This window comes from Pan troglodytes, chromosome 17 (genome assembly GCF_028858775.2).
Source record: "Pan troglodytes isolate AG18354 chromosome 17, NHGRI_mPanTro3-v2.0_pri, whole genome shotgun sequence".
Classification (NCBI taxonomy): domain Eukaryota; kingdom Metazoa; phylum Chordata; class Mammalia; order Primates; family Hominidae; genus Pan; species Pan troglodytes.
In genome coordinates this window covers 70023568-70042547 of record NC_072415.2, presented here as the reverse complement: position 1 = coordinate 70042547, position 18980 = coordinate 70023568, and the positions used below count along the sequence as shown (strand labels likewise).

At 41.9% G+C, this 18980-nt stretch overlaps 1 protein-coding gene across 1 annotated transcript; it reads right to left on the bottom strand.

Annotated features, from left to right (window-relative positions):
* Positions 1-14186: 14186 nt before the first annotated feature.
* On the bottom strand, positions 14187-18564 carry LOC455450 (nuclear factor erythroid 2-related factor 3-like). Its single transcript, XM_054671925.2, is given in 3 exon segments — positions 14187-16833; positions 16835-17515; positions 18550-18564. Coding segments are annotated over 3 exon segments (2010 nt in total). The 3' UTR covers positions 14187-15519.
* Positions 18565-18980: the final 416 nt, after the last annotated feature.

The following is an 18980-nucleotide window of genomic DNA, read 5'->3' as shown; positions in this document are numbered from 1 at the left end:
TGTGTCCTCACATGGTAGAAGGGCAAGGGAGCTCTCTAGGGTCCCTTTTATAAGGCCACCAATCCCATTTATGAGGGCTCCACCACCATGATGTAATCATTACCCAATGGCCCCACCTCCAAATACTGTCACTCTGGTTTTGCTTTCAACCTATGAATTTGGAGGGAATATAAACATTCAGGCTATAGTACCAAGGAAACTTGAGTGTCAAGAAGGTAACTTAGATATGTTTGTAGGTAACTTTTCCTCCATAGTTCTTTTGGAAATTACAATTACATATCCCTGTGTTGACTTGTCTGTTTCACACCTATCTCCAAGAGGACCAACATTAAGTTATTTCCATTTTGTTCTCTACTCTATCCATAGTACCCAGCACAATGCCTGATACATTCCCACATATACAGTATGGATACAGTAGGCACTCAATGAAAATTTTGACTAATTAATTAAAATACAGACCTGGGGCAAAAGTGGGGGTGGGAGGCAACTTGGAAAAGTAAAGAGAGGATGATAAGGGAAAAGAAGAAACAAAAACTCCAACGTTCTATTTATTGACCCTCATGATAGGACCAGAAATTGCTCCAGGGATTATTTAATGGAACTGAGCAATATTTGCTTGGCCTATGAGCATCTCTATGTTTTAAATTCCTACCAATACCTGATAAGACACACGTGCACACACAACGCTCTTCTCAAGAGGACTCAGTACCAATGGCTGAAGGCTAAAATGCTATCACACCCGGTGTCAATCAGGGTTCCAGCAAAGAAGCAGAACTCATGAGAGTGGGATTCATTATAGTGATTTGACCCCACAGAACTGTGGGTGTTGACTAAGCAGTTTACGGAGCTTTCATTTCTGTATCCAGGCCCTGGAGGGAATGGGGCTGTCATTAAAGAAGAAAAGATGGGCGTGAGTAGGAAAAAGCAAGGAGAAACCATGGCCTACAAGGACAAGGTGGAACATACGTGGCCAGACAGAATCCCACCTCAGTCTCTCAGTGCCCCCAACTTCAGCGAGGAACGTGACCTGCTGGTACTCGTCCTCACAAAGGTAAACACACTCCCTGGGCACAGAAGCTGGAGCAGCTGTGAGGCCAGCTGCTGCCCATGTCCCCAGGGCGGCCAACAGAGGTGCAATCACACGCGTGAGCAGAACAGGTCCCGGGCCCTGCACCCACCTTCTGAGCATAAAAGCAACATGCTGCTGCTTCTCTTCCGCCTTCCAAATCTCGTACATCAGTGTCTCTTCTGGACCACACTAACTATGCAGGAAACTCTGCAGGGAAGGGAATTCAGGGAAATATCATTCCAGCTTAGCTTCATTGACTCAATACAAATCTACTACATCAAGTTTGATGATTCGGTTTTGTTTTACCTGCGGGTGAATCTACTCATTACTGCAAGGGAGTACCAGGAGTCTCACACAGGCAAGTGTAGCACACTCAAGACCTTTCCTTGGCCAGATGCGGTGGCTCATGCCTGTAATCCCAGCCCTTTGGGAGGGTGAGGCGGGCAGATCACAAGGTCGGGAGTTTGAGACAAGTCTGGCCAACATGGTGAAACCCCATCTCTACTAAAAATACAAAAATTAGCCAGGCGTGGTGGCGGGCACCTGTAATCCCAGCTACTCGGGAGGCTGAGGCAGGAGAATTGCTTGAACCTGGGAGACGGAGGTTGCAGTGAGCCAAGACCATGCCATTGAACTCCAGCCTGGGTGACAGGGCGAGACTCTGTCTCAAAACAAAAACAAAAACAAAAAACCTTGCCTCAAATGGAGACTACTTGCTTAGACATGAGTCATCCTCTCTTAACCTAGAATCAAACTTTACAAAGTCAAACATAGGCAGATGCCGCAATCATATTTACAGGTAAAGCTAATGACTTCCACATGAGGAGAAGCTTACTTATAGTAATTTCAGTGTAAAATTGCAAGAACTAAGATGTGATCATTTTTGAATCATCTTGATGGCTAACATGCCCATGATGACTTACGTGGTCAGAATCACGCTAAATGCATTACATTGGCCAGGTGCAGTGACTCACACTTGTAATCTCAACACTTTGGGAGGCTGAGGTGGGCAGATCACTTGAGCCCAGGAATTTGAGACCAGCCTGGACAACATGGCAAAAGCCCATCTCTACAAAAAATACAAAAATTAGCCAAGCATGGTGGCAGTTGCCTGTAGTCCCAGCTACTCAGGAGTCTAAGATGAGAGGATCGCCTGAGTCTGGGAAGTCGAGGCTGCAGTGAGCTGTGATCATGCCACTGCACCCCAGCCTAGGCAAAAGAGCAAGACCCTGTCTCAAAATAATAATAATAATAAATGCCCTACATGGATTATCTCATTCAGTACTCACAACAATCTTATAATACAGTACCATTATTACCCCTTTTAAAGAAGCAGACCGAAGTTCATAGAGGCCAAATAATGAACACAAGTGGTGGAGCTGAGACTCCAACCTGGCATTTGAATCCAGAGCCTTTCTCACTCCCTTACCACATGGAACAATGACTAAAGAGGTGACTCAAACTGGATTTCAAGTCATTAAGAGGTTCTTCCAATTTAAAAAAAAAAAAAAGGCAAAAATAGTTAATTAAAAATAAACACTTGTAAATAATGCACCACAGATGGTTTCCAAATCAATGCTAAGACATAAAAATGTTTGATTTTCCCAGAATTTATTAATGGGAGCATATAGGGATCATGTGTTTTGAGTAGCACAACTTGAGAGTCCTTGCCAGTTACTACACTGTGCTGCCACCGCCAGCTGAATCAAAGAGTGGCGTAATTCAATCACACTCCTTTTAGTTCTGTATAAAAATAAGTAAAGTTATCCAAAGGAAGAGACGTAGAAAGAGAGTCACAGAAATTCTCACGGGAGAATTGTCACCAGGCTATTTTCAATCCATCCTTTATGACCTGCCTGCTTTTGGCGGGGGGGGGGGGGTTGTTTTGTTTTGTTGTTGTTGATTTGTATTTCTCCTCCTGTAATTAAACATGACGCAGGTATTGGAGAACATCAAAAGACACTTCCCCAGGGGAGGTGGTGGTGGTTATTAAAAACAAAACCAATTCTTCCATATGTCACATGGTATATCTGGCCAATTTCTTTGAGTGTAAGGCAGCCTAATATAGCACCATACACACAGTGGATGTCAAAAGGTTCTTGCTTAGTAAATTAACACACTGACCATATGCACTAATTTGTGCCCCAGCCTACCAAGTAAATGTTATTCAAACCATAGAATAGAGATCTACTTTGGTCTTTGGCTGAATTCCAATCTGTACATACATAAGAGGAAATATCACAAGGTCAGGGAACAACAACTACCAAGGGAAAAAAACAATTACAAGGGAGATGTAAGATGAACAATTTCCAAAGCTTACACAGTGCCAGGAATTATCTGATTCCCTCCAGCTGGAATGGCGGTTTGCATGGGGTCTTCTTGAATACACAGGCATTCAGTAGAAACCTCAGAAAGATGTTACCTTAAAAGTGGGACTGGGCTGAACATGGTGGTGCATGCCCATAGGCGCAGCTACTTGGGAGGCTCAAGGTGAGAGGATTGCATGACCCCAGGAGCTTGAGGCCAGGCTCTGGGCAACACAGTGAGAGGGAGGGAGGGCAGCCTAGGCAGGTAAGAAAAGCCAAGCAGGTCAAGGTCAGGCAGGTTAAGTAGGCCAGGCAGGCCAGGAAGAACAGGCAGGTTAAGTAGGCCAGGCAGGTTAGGCAGGCCAGGAAGAACAGGCAGGTTAAGTAGGCCAGGCAGGTTAAGTAGGCCAGGCAGGTTAGGCAGACCAGGCAGGTTAAGCAGGCAGGCCAGGCAGGCCAGGCAGACAAGGAAGGCAGAAAAGAAAAGAAAGAAAGAGAGTCTAAAATAGCCCTAGAATAACTAATACTCAAAGTCAAGCACAAATTTAAAATGTATTAGACGTACAAATAAACCAGAAATATGACCCACAACCAAAATAAAAATCAGAAATAGAAACACAGAAATGACAGAGATAATGGAAGAAGCAAACAAGGATATTGTAACAACCACCCTAAATAGACTCCATATGTTCAAGAAGGTAAGTGAAACCATACATGTTTTCCTTTCTGCCTTCCTTGCCTACCTGGCCTGCATGGCCTCTTGCCGGCATGGCCTGCCTGGTCTTCCTGGCCTACCTGGCCTGCCTAGAGGCTTACCTTACCTGCCTTACCTGCCTTGCTTTTCTCACCTGCCTAGGCTTCCCTTCTTCACTCTCATTATGTTATCTAGGCTGGCTGGATTTGTCTGTTTTCACACTGCTATGAAGATACTACCCAAGACTGGGTAATTTATAAAGGAAAGAGGCTTAATTGACTCAAGTTCCACATGGATGGGGGGGTCCTCAGGAAACTTACAATCATGGCAGAGGGGAAGCAGGCACATCTTACACGGCGGCAGGTGAGAGAAGAATGAAGGAGGATCTGCCAAACACTTAAAACAATCAGATCTTGTGGGAACTCACTCAGTAACATGAGAATAGCATAGGGGAAACGGCCATCATGATTCAATTGCCTCCCTCGCTAGACATATGGAGATTATAATTTAAGATGAGATTTGGGTGAGGGCACAGAGCCAAACCATATCGCTGGCCTCTACCCAAAGGAAAAGAAGTCACTACATTAAAAAGACACCTGTACACATATGTTTATTGCAGTACCAGTCTACAAGTCACAACTGCAAAGATATGGAGCCAATCTAAGTGCACGTCATCTGATGAGTGGGTAAAGAAAATGTGGCATATATAAACCATGGAATACTACTTAGCTGAAAAAAAAAAGTCTTTTGCAGTAACTTGGTTGGAAATGGAGGTCATTAGTCTAAGTAAAGTAACTCAGGAATGGAAAACCAAATACCATATGTTCTCACTTAGAAGTGGGAGCTAAGCTATGAGGATGCAAACGCATACAGAATAGTATAATGGGCTTTGGAGACTCACAATGGGGAATGGTGGGAGGCGGGAAAGGGATAAAAAACTACATACTGGGTACAATGTACACTACTTGAGGGATGGGCACACTAAAATTTCAGAATTCACCACTATACAATTCATCCATGTAACCAAAAACCACTTGTACCCCTAAAGTTATTGAAATTTAAAGAAAAAAGAAAATGGTACATTACACTTAAAAAGCATATCTTTAGATGATGTGTAGACTTTCATGAGAAAATTATAAATGTGCTTACACATGTTTGGGTCTGTTTTGAAGTGTGTCCAACTATTTTGTAACTTTTTAACAAAAGCTTAAAAACGATTCTGAGAGTTGAAGCTACTCCTTATAAAGACGAGGAATTATTTTTATAAATTTTATTTTTTCTATCACCACAGAATCAAAATGCCTTTGCACATTATAGTAGGAAAGAGGGATTGCAATTTCAAAAGTATTCAAAAGTCATAAGACAACATTATTGAGATTTAACTTAAAACAGGAATATTTCTATCTCTTTATTGCCTATTTTTCTTTAGGGAACAAGAAAACATTAGCAAAATCTGAGTGCAGTGAGAGTTTCAACCTGCATGTTATTTAATGCAGGAGGGAATCTTAATGAACTTTGATAAATTGATTAAATCAACATATATTGAGCATGCTTTTAGTTGGACATACTAAAATATACAGGAATTTCTTTCTTTTTCTGGAAAAAAGTCATTGATCTTTAAAAAACAAAGGAAAAAGAAAATTATTATTTTAAGGGTAATGGCTTTTCAACACCTTTCACTGTTCTCAGCGAACTAAAATTAACACTTCATGTTTCTTTCATGGCACTTTCACATCCCACTTTGACCTCCCTGTTCAGATTGCTGTGTCCTGAATTTCTGCTTTCAAAGCCTGTTCTATTAAGCCTCTCTTCATCTAACAGTCCCTTTCTAAGCCTCATCTCTGAGGTAGCAGGAGGGACTGGACTCGAGAGGCGGGGCTCAGACACTGGACCAGATTGAGGACTAGCTAAAACAGGGCAGGGCAAATACAGCTTTCAATCAGACCCTCCCACCAATGTGCCATATTTGTTTGCTGTTACCACAGCAACACCTGGCAGTTACCCCCCTTTCCATGGCACCCAGTGATACAAAAGTTACTACCCCTTCCCTGCATAAAACGACCCTTAATCTGCATGCAATTAAAAGTGGGAATAAATATGACTGCAAAACTGCCCTGAGCTGCTACTCTGCCTGTGGGGTGACCCTGCTCTGCAGGAAAAGTCACGGAGCTGTCACACTGCCTGTTCAATAAAGCTGTTTTCTTCTAGCTCTGGCTTGCCCTTGAATTCTTTCCTGGGCAAAGCCAAGAACCCTCACTGTCTAAGCTCCAGTTTGGGGCTCACTTGCCCTGTATCACCTCCACTCAGTCACATACCCAAATCTAAGCCACAAGCCCCTGAACTCTGCATTTCTTGTGCGGGGATTCAGTACGTATTATGCCCGTGGAGACCCGCTTTCCAGGTTTCTCCCTATAAACCAAAAATAAAATTCTAAGCCCCCCACCCAACTGAATGGACCCCCTCTTGGCCAAGGAGACCCCAGAGAAACCTTAAAAATGGAGTTCCCCACCATGACGGGGCAGGAGGTCAGACACCCTCATTATACCCCCTCCCTTTTGCAGTTTAGACACAAGGACTGACCAGCATTGATATGAAAATAGAGCTCATAAGACTGACAGCATGGACTCTTTCTAGCAATAAGATTCCAAATTATAAACAGAGCCTAAGGCAGTGCCCTACACTTAAAAAATAAACTATCTTCTAACTGCCACAAGGTTTTTCTTTTTCCTTAAACAAACAGCTAAACAAGCTGGCCTGGAGATAAGCAGTATTGAAACAATCACAGCTCATCCACCACCAGATGCTGACTAACTGAACCCTTGTTCCACCAGCCGTAACTACAGCTGGGAGTGGTCAAAAGACTGACTGCAGGAAATATCTCCAGATCAGAAGACCCAACAACCATGGACTAGCTCTGGTCAGTTTACAGATGCTGTGCATTTGAATGCCTTTGTGTCCTAAAGAGATATTTTGACATATGGGGCCTACTTGTAATACATTTAAATGTTAACTCTCCACCCCAAAGTGAACACGGATCATATGTAACATGCAAATTTGTTCAAAATACAAGCATCAGGATCACCTTCATGAATATTCATAGCTCCTGCCATAACCTGTTGAATATGCATGTTTAGCCAATCTGTTCAGCATAAAGGTCCTACCCAACCCCTCCTTCAAAGTGCCTGTTTCTGGTCTTTGCCTGAGACTATGCTTCCCAGCTTGTCAGAATGGCCACGTTGCTAGCTATAACCCTTTATAAGAAATAAAGTCTCCCTTTCTAGATTTATAGATCTTAAGATTCTTTTTTTTTTTTTTTTTTTTTTTGAGATGAAGTCTCACGCTTGTTGCCCAGGCTGGAATGCAATGGCACCATCTCAGCTCACTGCAACCTCCGGTTCAAGTGATTCTCCTGCCTCAGCGTCCTGAGTAGCTGGGATTACAGGCACCTGCCACCATGCCTGGCTAATTTTTGTATTTTTAGTAGAGACAGGGTTTCACCATGTTGGCCAGACTGGTCTCGAACTCCTGACCTCAGGCGATCTGCCCACATCGGCCTCCCAAAGTGCTGGGATTACAGGCATGAGCCACTGCACCGGCCTGATTTTTCTTTAGTTAAGTGCCTAAACAGAGCTCCATTCAGTGGGAATTTCCCAAAAAGTAAAGTGATATTGGATGACTGGTGCCATACTTTTATGTTCCAGCAGATGCATAGAGGTAAGGTACTTTTAAAAAAATCTATTTAGCTCAAAATATGTTCCAGGAATAAGCCAGAGATTTACCTGTACTAATGCCACCCTTTAAAAATTGCAAACACGCATTAGAAGAGATAAGTCCATTAACCATACACCTTTTTTAAAAAAGAGAACTATATGACAAATATTTATTAATAATTTTTCATGACTCAGAAATGTATGGATTTTATTTATATTTCTATATAATTGTTATTATGACCATAAAAAATAACTATGTAGTCAATAATGATTTAATTGTACATTTTAAAATACCTAAAAGTGTATAATTACACTGTTCGTAATACAAAGGATAAATGCCATTCACATTTTAGGTTGACATCTAGTTTAGCTCAGAATTTAGATTTGCTTGAAAAGAGAAAACACGATCAACTGGAATTGTTAGGCAGCATTGGAAGAACTTACAGTTGGTCTCTAGGTGGCTAATGAGACTAGCATACAGGGGATACTAAATACATTATTTTTAAAATGAAAGAATGACTTATTCAGAGACAAAAATAGAAGAGGAGCTAAAAGATAAATGGCCTGATTTTCACGTTCTGAAACCCCAAAGTGGCTGATGCTACCTCAAGCCATCTCCCACATTGCCTTGGCCAGGTAGCCTCAGATTCAGATTTGGCAAACATATATTAGGCCCTTACAATGTGCCAGAGGGATTTCCAGAGGGATGTTAAAATCAACACATGTCTGAAAGGATGCAAAGATCAACCTCATAACAACAATTCACCTCCTTGTCTGGGCTAGTCCAGTATTATTAGTTCCATCTATTATCCTAGGGCCTTTTCCCCCTCAACTTTCACATATCTCCTGAGGGAAAAACAAATAAAGGAGAGAACTATCTTCTCATTCACCCACCCCTTCTTTCATGTCTTTACTGGTAATAAATTCTTCTGAACATCTAGAGCCAAGCTGTACACATCCTCTATTCCTCAAGAATGTTGACGTCTCCTGTCTTGGATCTTCACCAGTCAGGATCTAGTCCATGAGGGAGTTAGTATAAGAAGGCATTATCCTACAGATCTCAGCAGTGGTTCCTCTGTTGTGCTTCTCTCTTTCTTGTGTGGAAGAAATAAACAGAGACCATCCAAATGAGAACAAGGAAAGGTGATTCATTCAGAGCTTGCTCTAGCAAGAGAGCCAGCCACAATCGCTTGTGTTTGGCAGAGCTGCAAAGGCAGGCAGAGAGATGGAATAGCTTTATAGTGGAAAAATGGGAGGCTTGGGTATATCCTGTTGTTGGCCTGGGGAAGCTGCAGGTAGACTAACTAGAAGCCTACCCAACCCCTTCTTCAAAGTGCCTGTCTCTGGTCTTTGCCTGAGACTACACTTCCCAGCCTGTCAGAATGGCCACATTGCTATCTGTAACCCTTTACAAGAAATAAAGTATCCTTTTCTAGATTTATACATCTTATGATTTTTCTTCAGTTAAGTGCCTACACAGAGCACTTGGTTAGCGGTCATATTTGACATTCTTGATTGGTTAGTCGTCATATTTGACATTCTCCTGACATTTAACTTTATTGGTTAGGGGTCATATTTGACATTCTCCTGTTGGTCCTATGTTGTAAGTGGAGACAAAAATTAAGGAAGCTTAATTACATAGACCGTGTTCATGACTGGGAATATAATAAAGATGTCGATTCTCTCCAAATTAATCTGTAAATCTACTAATATTCCATTTCAGATTTCATTAAGGTTTTTGAACTTGACAGGCCAAAGTTAAATTTCATTTGGAAGAGCAAAGGGCCACAAAACCATTTTTAATGAAAAAGAAAGGGGAAGTCCTTACTCTAAGGAATATCACTGTAAAGTGTAATGATTAAGACATTGTGATCTTGACGTAGTAAAGACAAAAAACATAGGTGAAACACATTAGAAAGTAAATATAGAAATCTGATGTACACTGAATTAACATTATAAATCAGTGGGAAAGAATAAACTATTTAAAACATGGTTTGGAGTCTATAGAAAGAGATTATTAAGATCCTTAAATTCACCCCATAGATAAAAGTCAATTTTAGGAGAATTAAAAGCCTAAATGTGAAAAACAAACTTTGAAAAATTTCAGAAGAAAATGTAAGAGAATAACTTTTTAAAGTTGTGATAAGGGGCCAGGCACGGTGGCTCATGTCTGTAATCCCAACATTTTAGTAGGCCAAGGTGGGAAGATTGCTTAAGCCCAGGAGTTCAAGACTAGCATGGGCAATATAGTCAGACCCTGCCTCTACAAAACATTAAAAATTAGCCGGCCATGGTGGCACACACCTGTAGTCCCAGCTACTTGGGAGGCTGAGGTGGGAGGATCTCTTGAGCCTGGGTGTCGAGGCTATAGTGAGCCATGATTGCATCACTGCATTCCAGCCTGAGCAACAGAGTAAGACCCCATCTCTTTTTAAAAAAAAATGTGATAAGGAAGGAAATCTTATATAAGATACAAAAAGTATAAATCATAAGAGAAAAAATGGATTAACTTAACTACATTACTTCCTGAAACTTTTATGTGAAAAAAAGACACATTTAAAAAAAGAGAATATAACGAAAACCACCAAATTATATAATTTTAAAAGGGTGAGTGGTGGCTGGGTGTAGTGGCTCATGCCTGTAATCCCAGCACTTTGGGAGGCTGAGGCGGGTGAATCACGAGGTCAAGAGATCAAGACCATCCTGGCTAACATGGTGAAACCCCGTCTCTACTAAAAAAAAATACAAAAAATTAGCCAGGCATGGTGGTGGGCACCTGTAGTCCCAGCTATTCAGGAGGCTGAGGCAGGAGAATGGCGTGAACCCAGAAGGTGGAGCTTGCAGTGAGCCGAGATCGCGCCACTGCACTCCAGCCTGGGCAACAGAGCGAGACTCCGTCTCAAAAAAAAAAAAGGGTGGGTGGGTGGTATGGTATGTAAATTATATCTCAATTAAGCTGATATTTACAAAGTGTAAAGACTTAACACTTTGTGTTTCCAAAATCTGAGGCAAAATGTAGCAACAATGTCATTTGTAAGATCTGGGCAGTGGTACATGAGTGTTTATTATCTTATTTTTGTACTTTGTATATCTGAAATAATTTCAAAAGAAAGGAAATCCCTTTGGTGTTTAATAAACGTGAATTATTCTAAAATTAGATTAAACATTAATAATATTTTTGATGTCAATACATCTGTTCTATCCAAACACTTCATTATCAAAAATTTTAGAATCAAAGGAATAGTAGCAAAGAATTCCAAAATGTCCTAGAAACAAGCCTTATAAAATGAAAACATTGTTCTCTGCACTCTTCACCTGCCCCCGCTCCCCGCCCCCGAGATGGAGTTTCATTCTTGTCACCCAGGCTACAGTGCAATGGCATGATCTCTGCTCACTGCAACCTCTGCCTCCAGGGTTCAAGTGATTCTCCTCCCAAGTAGCTGGAACTACAGGCACGTGCCACCACACCCGGCTAATTTTTTGTATTTTTAGTAGAGGTGGGTTTTCACCATGTTGGCCAGGCTGGTCTCGAACTCCTCACCTCAGGTGATCCGCCCACCTCGGCCTCCCAAAGTGCTGGGATTACAGGTTTGAACCACACACAGTGCCCAGCCATTCTCTGCATTCTTACTGATGCCCATGTAAGAGTGGCATCCAGAATCCTTATAAGTCAATCCAATCTATCCTTCCCCTTTAAATGCAACTCACTAAGTATGTGCTGACAAAATGTTACTAATAGAGGGTTCCTTCTATTCTTTAGTCCAAACAGTGCTCTTTCCGAGGCTTGCCCAATATATCATCATAAGGTAATAATCCCAATCATGAACCTTTTTTTTTTTTTTTTACTAGCCCCTCCATTTGTTTTTCCAGAAAAGGCCAAGTTTTCTCTTTTTGTTCATTGTGATCTCGGGCCGCTGCAACCTCTGCCTCCCAGGTTCAAGCGATTCTCATGCCTTAGCCTCCCGAGTAGCTGGGATTACAGGTGCGCACCACCACACCCAGCTAATTTTTGTATTTTTAGTAAAGATGGGGTTTTGCCATGTTGGCCAGGCTGAAGACCCAGTTTTCAGTGTCCTCATAAGACCCCAAGTAGGAAATCATCCATGGAGTTGCAGGTCCAGCAGCACTCACTGGGTCTGTCCCCTTTCTCTTTCTATTGACTCTGGCTGTGGTGTCTTTCACTTTTGAAGAGATATGAGCAATGAGAAAATGGGCGAAAAAGAGCCAGCATCAAGATTAAAGAGAGACGTGAGACTAACAAGGCAGTGAGCAAGCAATCCTGGCTGCCTGCTATCCTTGATGGCAAATGAGCAAGGATGTCTCATACATAATGTCACAGAAACAGCATCTAGACCCATCTTAACAGACTGGACCCATGGCTAATTTTCACACAGAAAACATTGTGAGGGTAAATATAAAAGCCTTTACTTGGATGTAAAAATCCCAGTGCTACATGTACAGGATAAGGACGAAATGAATTCACAGCCATGTGTTAAATGTTTTTAATTTGTTTAATTGACCAGAATACTCACAGTCAGTAAACACCGACTTGTGGCTCCGAAAATAAAAATGCTACTGCCGTTTCAGAATCCAGGAGGGGAAAGTGTGTGCTTGTTAGGCCCATCATGTAGGATATCAACATCTGGAGCATTGCATCTAATTCTGGGCTCCATGTTTTAAGAGTTGATTTAGCACATTTAAAGAGCAGTAAACATAGTGAAGAAATCAATAACCACTTTATGAGGAAGAGTGGAAGAAACATAAAGAGAATTGAAGTCCTATGGATGTAAGCAACGACTTAAATCAAAGAGCAATCCTAATCCTGCTAGACCCAGAAAGCAATCTGTGATCACACTGGAGGGGGCTGATAGACTGATGGGGAGCCCATAGTGTGAGGCGAACACGAGAAGCACTACACTGGAAACCCATTATCGTGGGCCCATAGTGAAAAGAACTTCTTATACTCATGTTATAGAGAGGGGTTAATCTTTCTAAAAATGTTAATTTTTTCTTCAGTTTTGCCAGATTGACATAGATCAATTGCCTAAGAATAAATACAAATATAATTTACTTTAAAAGACTGAATAAAGGGTCAGCATGACAGAATTTTGGGGGCTGACGGGGTGATGGAATGGTTCAGTATCTTGATTGTGGTAGTTGTTACAACTCTTTACATTTGTCAAAATCTACAGATCAGTACACCAAAAAGAATCACTTTTATACTTTGTAGATTATAAAATAAACTAGTCAGAATGTTTTGTTTAAAATAAAACAAAATGAATTTTGTCTAAAATAAAGGAAAATGAATTTTTTCCAAAGACAGCTTCTTCTTTGCACCATACTTGTTCACAATGATTCCGAACAGAAGAAAGCAACTGATGAAAAGCCCAAGTACTTAATCTTCTTAATGCTTTCGGGGAGGGAGGGATTTATGTGCATTAATTCTGGAGTGACTGAAAAAGAAAAGTTCTGTTTCGGTTTTTCTATGTTCACTCCTAAAGGAGGTGCTACTGATTCTCACTCTTATCCTCAACCCTAAGGCCAGCTCAGAAATGGGGGCTGGAGAAGAAAGGCCGGCTGTTTTCTTCCTTGCTCTGTTGTCTTCCCTTCTCTGCACAGAACCAGACAGAAATATGCATATGAACTGGAATGTGATATATGACATACCAACTAGGTCTGGTTGGCTTCCTGGCCTCTCTAACCTGTTTGAACTGAAAAATAATAAACAAGACAGAAATGAGCATTTACTCTTTTTTTCCTCTTGCTTCTTCCCCTTTCATCATAGCGGTGATTTATTACTGAGTTTTCATGATCTTAGGCTGACCTGGAAGTCTAAACATAAGACCATTAATTTGCGCAGGAAAAAAAATCTATGTATGCATTCACATAAGCTTAGAATTGTGAAATGATCCTTATTATTTACTTATATATTTATCTTAAGAGACAGGGTCTCTGTATGTTGCCCAGGCTGGAGTGTAGAGACTATTCACAGGTGCAATCCCAGTATTGAGCAGCACTGGAGTTTTGATCTGCTCAGTTTCTGGGCTGTTTCACCCATCCTTAGGTAACATGGCGGTGCCTCACTCCCGGAAGGTCACCATATTGATGCCGAACTTAGTGCAGACACCCTATTGGCATAGGGTAAAACAGCCCAGAACTCTTGGACTCAAGCAATCCTCCCACCTCAGCCTCCCAAGTAGCTAGGACTACAGATGCATGCCATCACACCCAGCTATTTTCATTTTATATCTTCATATTATATGGTGTTTTATCAGATACGAAATAATAATAAATAAAAATCAACATACAAGTTTTCTAACTAGCGGGTATTGTTTAAAGACACCGAGAGTGTTCAATTATTTTACCAACAGATGGAATTTTCTTTTTTTTGGGGGGGGGGGAAACTTTATTATAAAAATCCAATGGTATATATAAACTGCATTTCTGTAGCCCAAGATATTTATGTGATACTCTACACTGTAACTCCTATGGCAGAAATAACATCTGAGAAACTTCATTTTGAAAATTTGGACATATTAAGCATTATAGTACACATTAAAATCTTGATGTTCCCCAAACTTGACAGTCATCTAGGTGAGGTCATTGCTGTCTTCAGAAAACTCAACAATCTCCTGTTTACTGTTCCAGTGAACTTAAGTGAGGTTTTCATTTCAAATGCCATTATTTCTAGAATTTACCTTACCCTGGTTTATTTTCAAATTCACCTGTTTTTTTCCCCTAATCGCTTTTGCCCATTTTAAACACTTAAATCTTTTAGATGTTTTCACTGTTACTTACTCTTCCCCTACTGTTTGTTTATATGGCTTACAATGTTCTGGTGAGATTTCAGTATTCTAAGATGGTGAGGCCATCCCTTCAGGCTGGCTTTACTGCCAGAGATTTTATGGATTTAATATACACACAATGAGTTATATTTATGCAAGTAGCCCATTCTGTCTCTGGTTACACAAGGAAGGCCTGTGGCTTAAACTACCAGTGACTGTAGGTCTTCAATGCATTCTGTATCACATAGTATTCTGTGTGTTAACTATTGGGGTAGCGGGGTGGATTTGCCTTATTTGGGCATGCTATGGTGACCTCAATTTGGCTGGAGTCTGAGCAATTTGCTATGCTGCCCTATTTGTTATTCACCTATTCCTGAAAGTGGATATTTTGGAAGGAAAGTAAGGTAAATTTGGTTGAGATTTCTGTATAAAAGGGAAAAGTTAATTTTTAATACAAAAACAAAATTTATTTCCATAGAAAGCAAAATTTATAAGTTAAATATAAAGATTAAAATAGTGTTTGAAAAGCTCACTATAGTGCTAACAAACTAAATGAAAATAAGGCTATTTTGCATGTAAAACAAATACCTCTTAAAATAATTTGATCCCCAGTGTTTGCTCTTTTTGAAGTAACCGACTTACTCTTAAAAAAGATGGCTGCCAAGATGGAAAGTCTTATTGGGTTTTCATGTTAACCTATTCTTTGGACATAACTACGAATTTTGTATACAATGCATTTCATGAAAAGTTGTGGCTCCCCCAGATTTCCCACAAGTGTGATCTTGAAGTCCTAAACATCTGTCCATGTAAGCTTCAAAACAGAGCCTTAACTGAGTTATTCAAGTAGCAGTACTTAAAGATATAACTCTTGAAGCAGTTTCAATGGTTTCTGATCCAAATAATCAGTTTCTGAACATTACTACTTCACATAATAGAGTCCATCTTCAGTTTCTTTTCACTTTCTCTTTCCCTTTTGGGTTTCCTTTTTGTGGCCTGAGGCCACCAGTTCTTTGGGTACTATCAAGATACTTCCATCATGGGTACACTGAAGAGCATAGTGGTTTGGATTGACTGGCCTACCTTGGTCATCTCTTAATCTACTAAAAATATCATGATAAAGGTCATGCAGTTTCTGTTTCATAATGTTAATAGCTTTGTTACATTGTGCTTGCTCTCTCTTAAGAGTTTCCTTCTTTGCTTGCAAGTTACATACATCATCTTCTAGATTCAAAATTATGTCCAATTTGCGCTTACGACAGTTCTGTGCAGCAACTTTATTTTTCCCTCTTCGTCTGATATCACGGATAAGTGAGACTTGTAGGTCTGTCAGATAATACCTACTTAACATGCTATTGAAAGAATCAACAGGCATGCCGACAATTTCATCTACAGAAAAAGGGATACGCAAAGCTTTAGCACTCCATTCATCACGGCTCAAGTTTCTATCTGTGTCTTCAAGGTACCTACTCCTTATCTTCTGTGACTTCCCAGGCCACGGAAAAGGTTCAGAAGTAGATTCTGGTGCACTTGGCTGTAAGTGGTAAGTGTGGTTATGAAATATGTGTTGAAATGTAAGATTCCCATGGAAACCAGAATCACTCTGATCCAAGTGACAAAGCTTACTGGGTTCTGGGTAGTAGCCGCCTACAGCACCTTCTAAGTCATGATGGGAACTAGAGTCACGGTCAGTACAATAACCTATAGCACCTTCATCACACACAGAGTGAGAGGAATTAAACTTGATGACAGAGGTACTATTGTGACTTGAATCTAAAGAAAGGCCAGAATCAGAATCTGGTTCATCAAAAAGCTGAGAAACATCGATTGGATCAAAGTTGTCTTCTGTGGCCAATGACATTAAGTTTATCTCATCAAATATATTTACGTCAAGGTCATACAGCAGGTCTTGGCTTGTTAGATTCCTCATATGATTGTCAACCGGTGAAAGAAATCCTGTCACATTAGTTCCAGGATGGGTTTGCTCAGGATTGGTGGTATGAGAATTTAACTGCAGAAATGGTTCTCGTGACTGTGAAGTCCTTGCTATTGGATCCCTTCTAAATGTACTGTTGGGACAAAGCAAGATGGCCTCGTGAAGATTCACATCCTCACTTACAGCCTGGCTGAAGTTTACATGAGAATGTGCTGAAGAATTCATGCCATCACTGATACTGCCTGGAAGAGGAATATCTCCCAAAGAGATGCCCTCCAGTGAATTTTCAGGCTGTGATGCAAGCAACTGGAATAAGTCTTCCAGAGAGAAAGAAAGAAGTATCTGCCCCATTCAGATGTCTCTCATTTCTAGATTCAGAGGTCTTTTCTGCCTCCCAGTCAGGTTTCTCTGCTATTTTGTTTTCATCATCGTTATTCTGCTGAAGTGAGTTCTCCTTCCGGGCTGACGCCCTTTCTTCATTTTCCTCACGCTGGGAACTATGATCCACAGCTTCATGCTTTTCTCTTAGTACCTCGTTCTCCTCGCTCGCACATCCGCCAGCGTCCGCCACCTGAGCCGTCGGTTCCGCGGGTGCCTTCTCCTCTTCCCCGGCGCCCAAGGGACCACTCCGAGCCGCTCGGGGATCCCCGCCGCCCCCCTGCACAGCCTGGCTGCCGCCGTCCACGCTGGCGCCAGCTCCTCCGGTGGACGAGGCGGCGGCCACGCCAAGCAGCCCGTGGGCCTCGTCCGCGCTCCCGGCAGCCACGCTGTGCACCAGCCACGCATCCACCCGGGCGCGAGGGATGAAGGGGACCCCGAGCACGCGCACCTCCCGGAGCAGCTGGCCCTCGGGCTGCGCGGCAGCGTCCAGCTCCCGGCCCTTGGGGTGCAACTGGCCCGCGCGCCCCCACCCTCCCGAGGCCGAGAAGGGGCTGAGCGCGTAGGCGGAGCTGGCCGGGCCGCCCAGGAACAGCAGCTCATCCCGGAGCACGGAATTTTCATCTTTGGTGCATGAGTTCTAAATTGTAGACATGTCTAGAGCAACTAAACCTTAGCACCATGACCACTTGACACATGAGCAGAGAGGCTCCCTGCAACGGAAGAGGCTCTTGTGAATAATAGTCTATGCTTAATTGTGTCACCAAGAAACAAGGCAATGCCTAACCTCCTGCTCCAGATAATGCCAGCTCTCTGCCAGCTGACCAGGAGCCTATTACTCCCAACCTCCTAAAGAAGGAGTCTGTAGAAGGCCTTGGCTCTCACCTGCCCACTCTGCCTCTGGAAACTGCAAGACAGAACAATTGTCTAGTGGCTCCCATATGAGACATACTAAACTGGCTGTCTTCCGCTATGAGATTATTATACTAATCCTTCAGCTTATAATGAATTATTAAGAAAGCATACTTACATTTGCCTTTTAAAGCTGTATGTGTAAACCTGTTTCATACAAACCAATGCAGAAATAAACATGTTGAACTAACATATTCTCAACATTTGCTTCTAAAGGTGTTTCTCTAACACTTCCATTTATGGAAAAAAACCAGCTTATGATGCATCTTTAAGAAAGCATGCTTACAGTCACTTCACCTCAGTCATCAGCAGCAGCCCAAACCCTGCCTGTCAGCCACCATCACCCAAACTAGCAGGCACATGCACTAATATGACCCGATTTCCCTTCCTCTCCACCCTCCAAAACCCTGCTGGTGCGTTCTATGGAATATACAGTGTATCATCAGGAAACTTGCTTTATCCTCAAACTCTTCTCTAAACCTTCTCCTCTCCTCTTTCATGCCCTATCTGAAACATGCTTATTCCATAAAAACATCTCTTCCTCCTTCCCCACAGCCCTCTAGAGAAGCAGCTATCTTTTCTTACCCCATGAGGCATGGGGTCTAGGAATGGGAATATTGTCCTTTCTAAGCTAGAAAACCTAGCAGTTCTCTCTTTAAATCATATGCCAACTCTGTTCAATTCACTGCCTCTTCACCACCGCTATCACCACCCGGGCCATGCCAACCCTCTCCTAACCTGTCTCTTTCTCTCCACCCTTACCATCCTGTGGTCCATCTCTCCATAGCAGTCATCTTACTTTTAACTGGCTGTGATATCACATCTCTCTCCTCCTTAAAATCCATCAGGAGTTTTAGTCCTTACTTTGCCTTGGAAAACCTGCATGATCTGGGCCCTGCCTCCATCTCTGTCTATTGTGCCACTTCTGGCTTTGCCCACTGTAGTGAGGAGAATTGTGTCCCCCAAAAAGACATGTTGAATCTCTAACACAGCCTACCCTCATACCTGTGAACATGATCTTATTTAGAAATAGGGTCTTTGCAGATGTAATCAAGTTAAGATGATATCATTACAGAAGGCCCTAAATCCAATGACTGATGTCCTTATTGGAAGAAAAGGCCATAGAGACATTGGCAGGGCATAGTGGCTCATGCCTGTAATTCCAGCACTTTGGGAGGCCAAGGCAGGAGGTT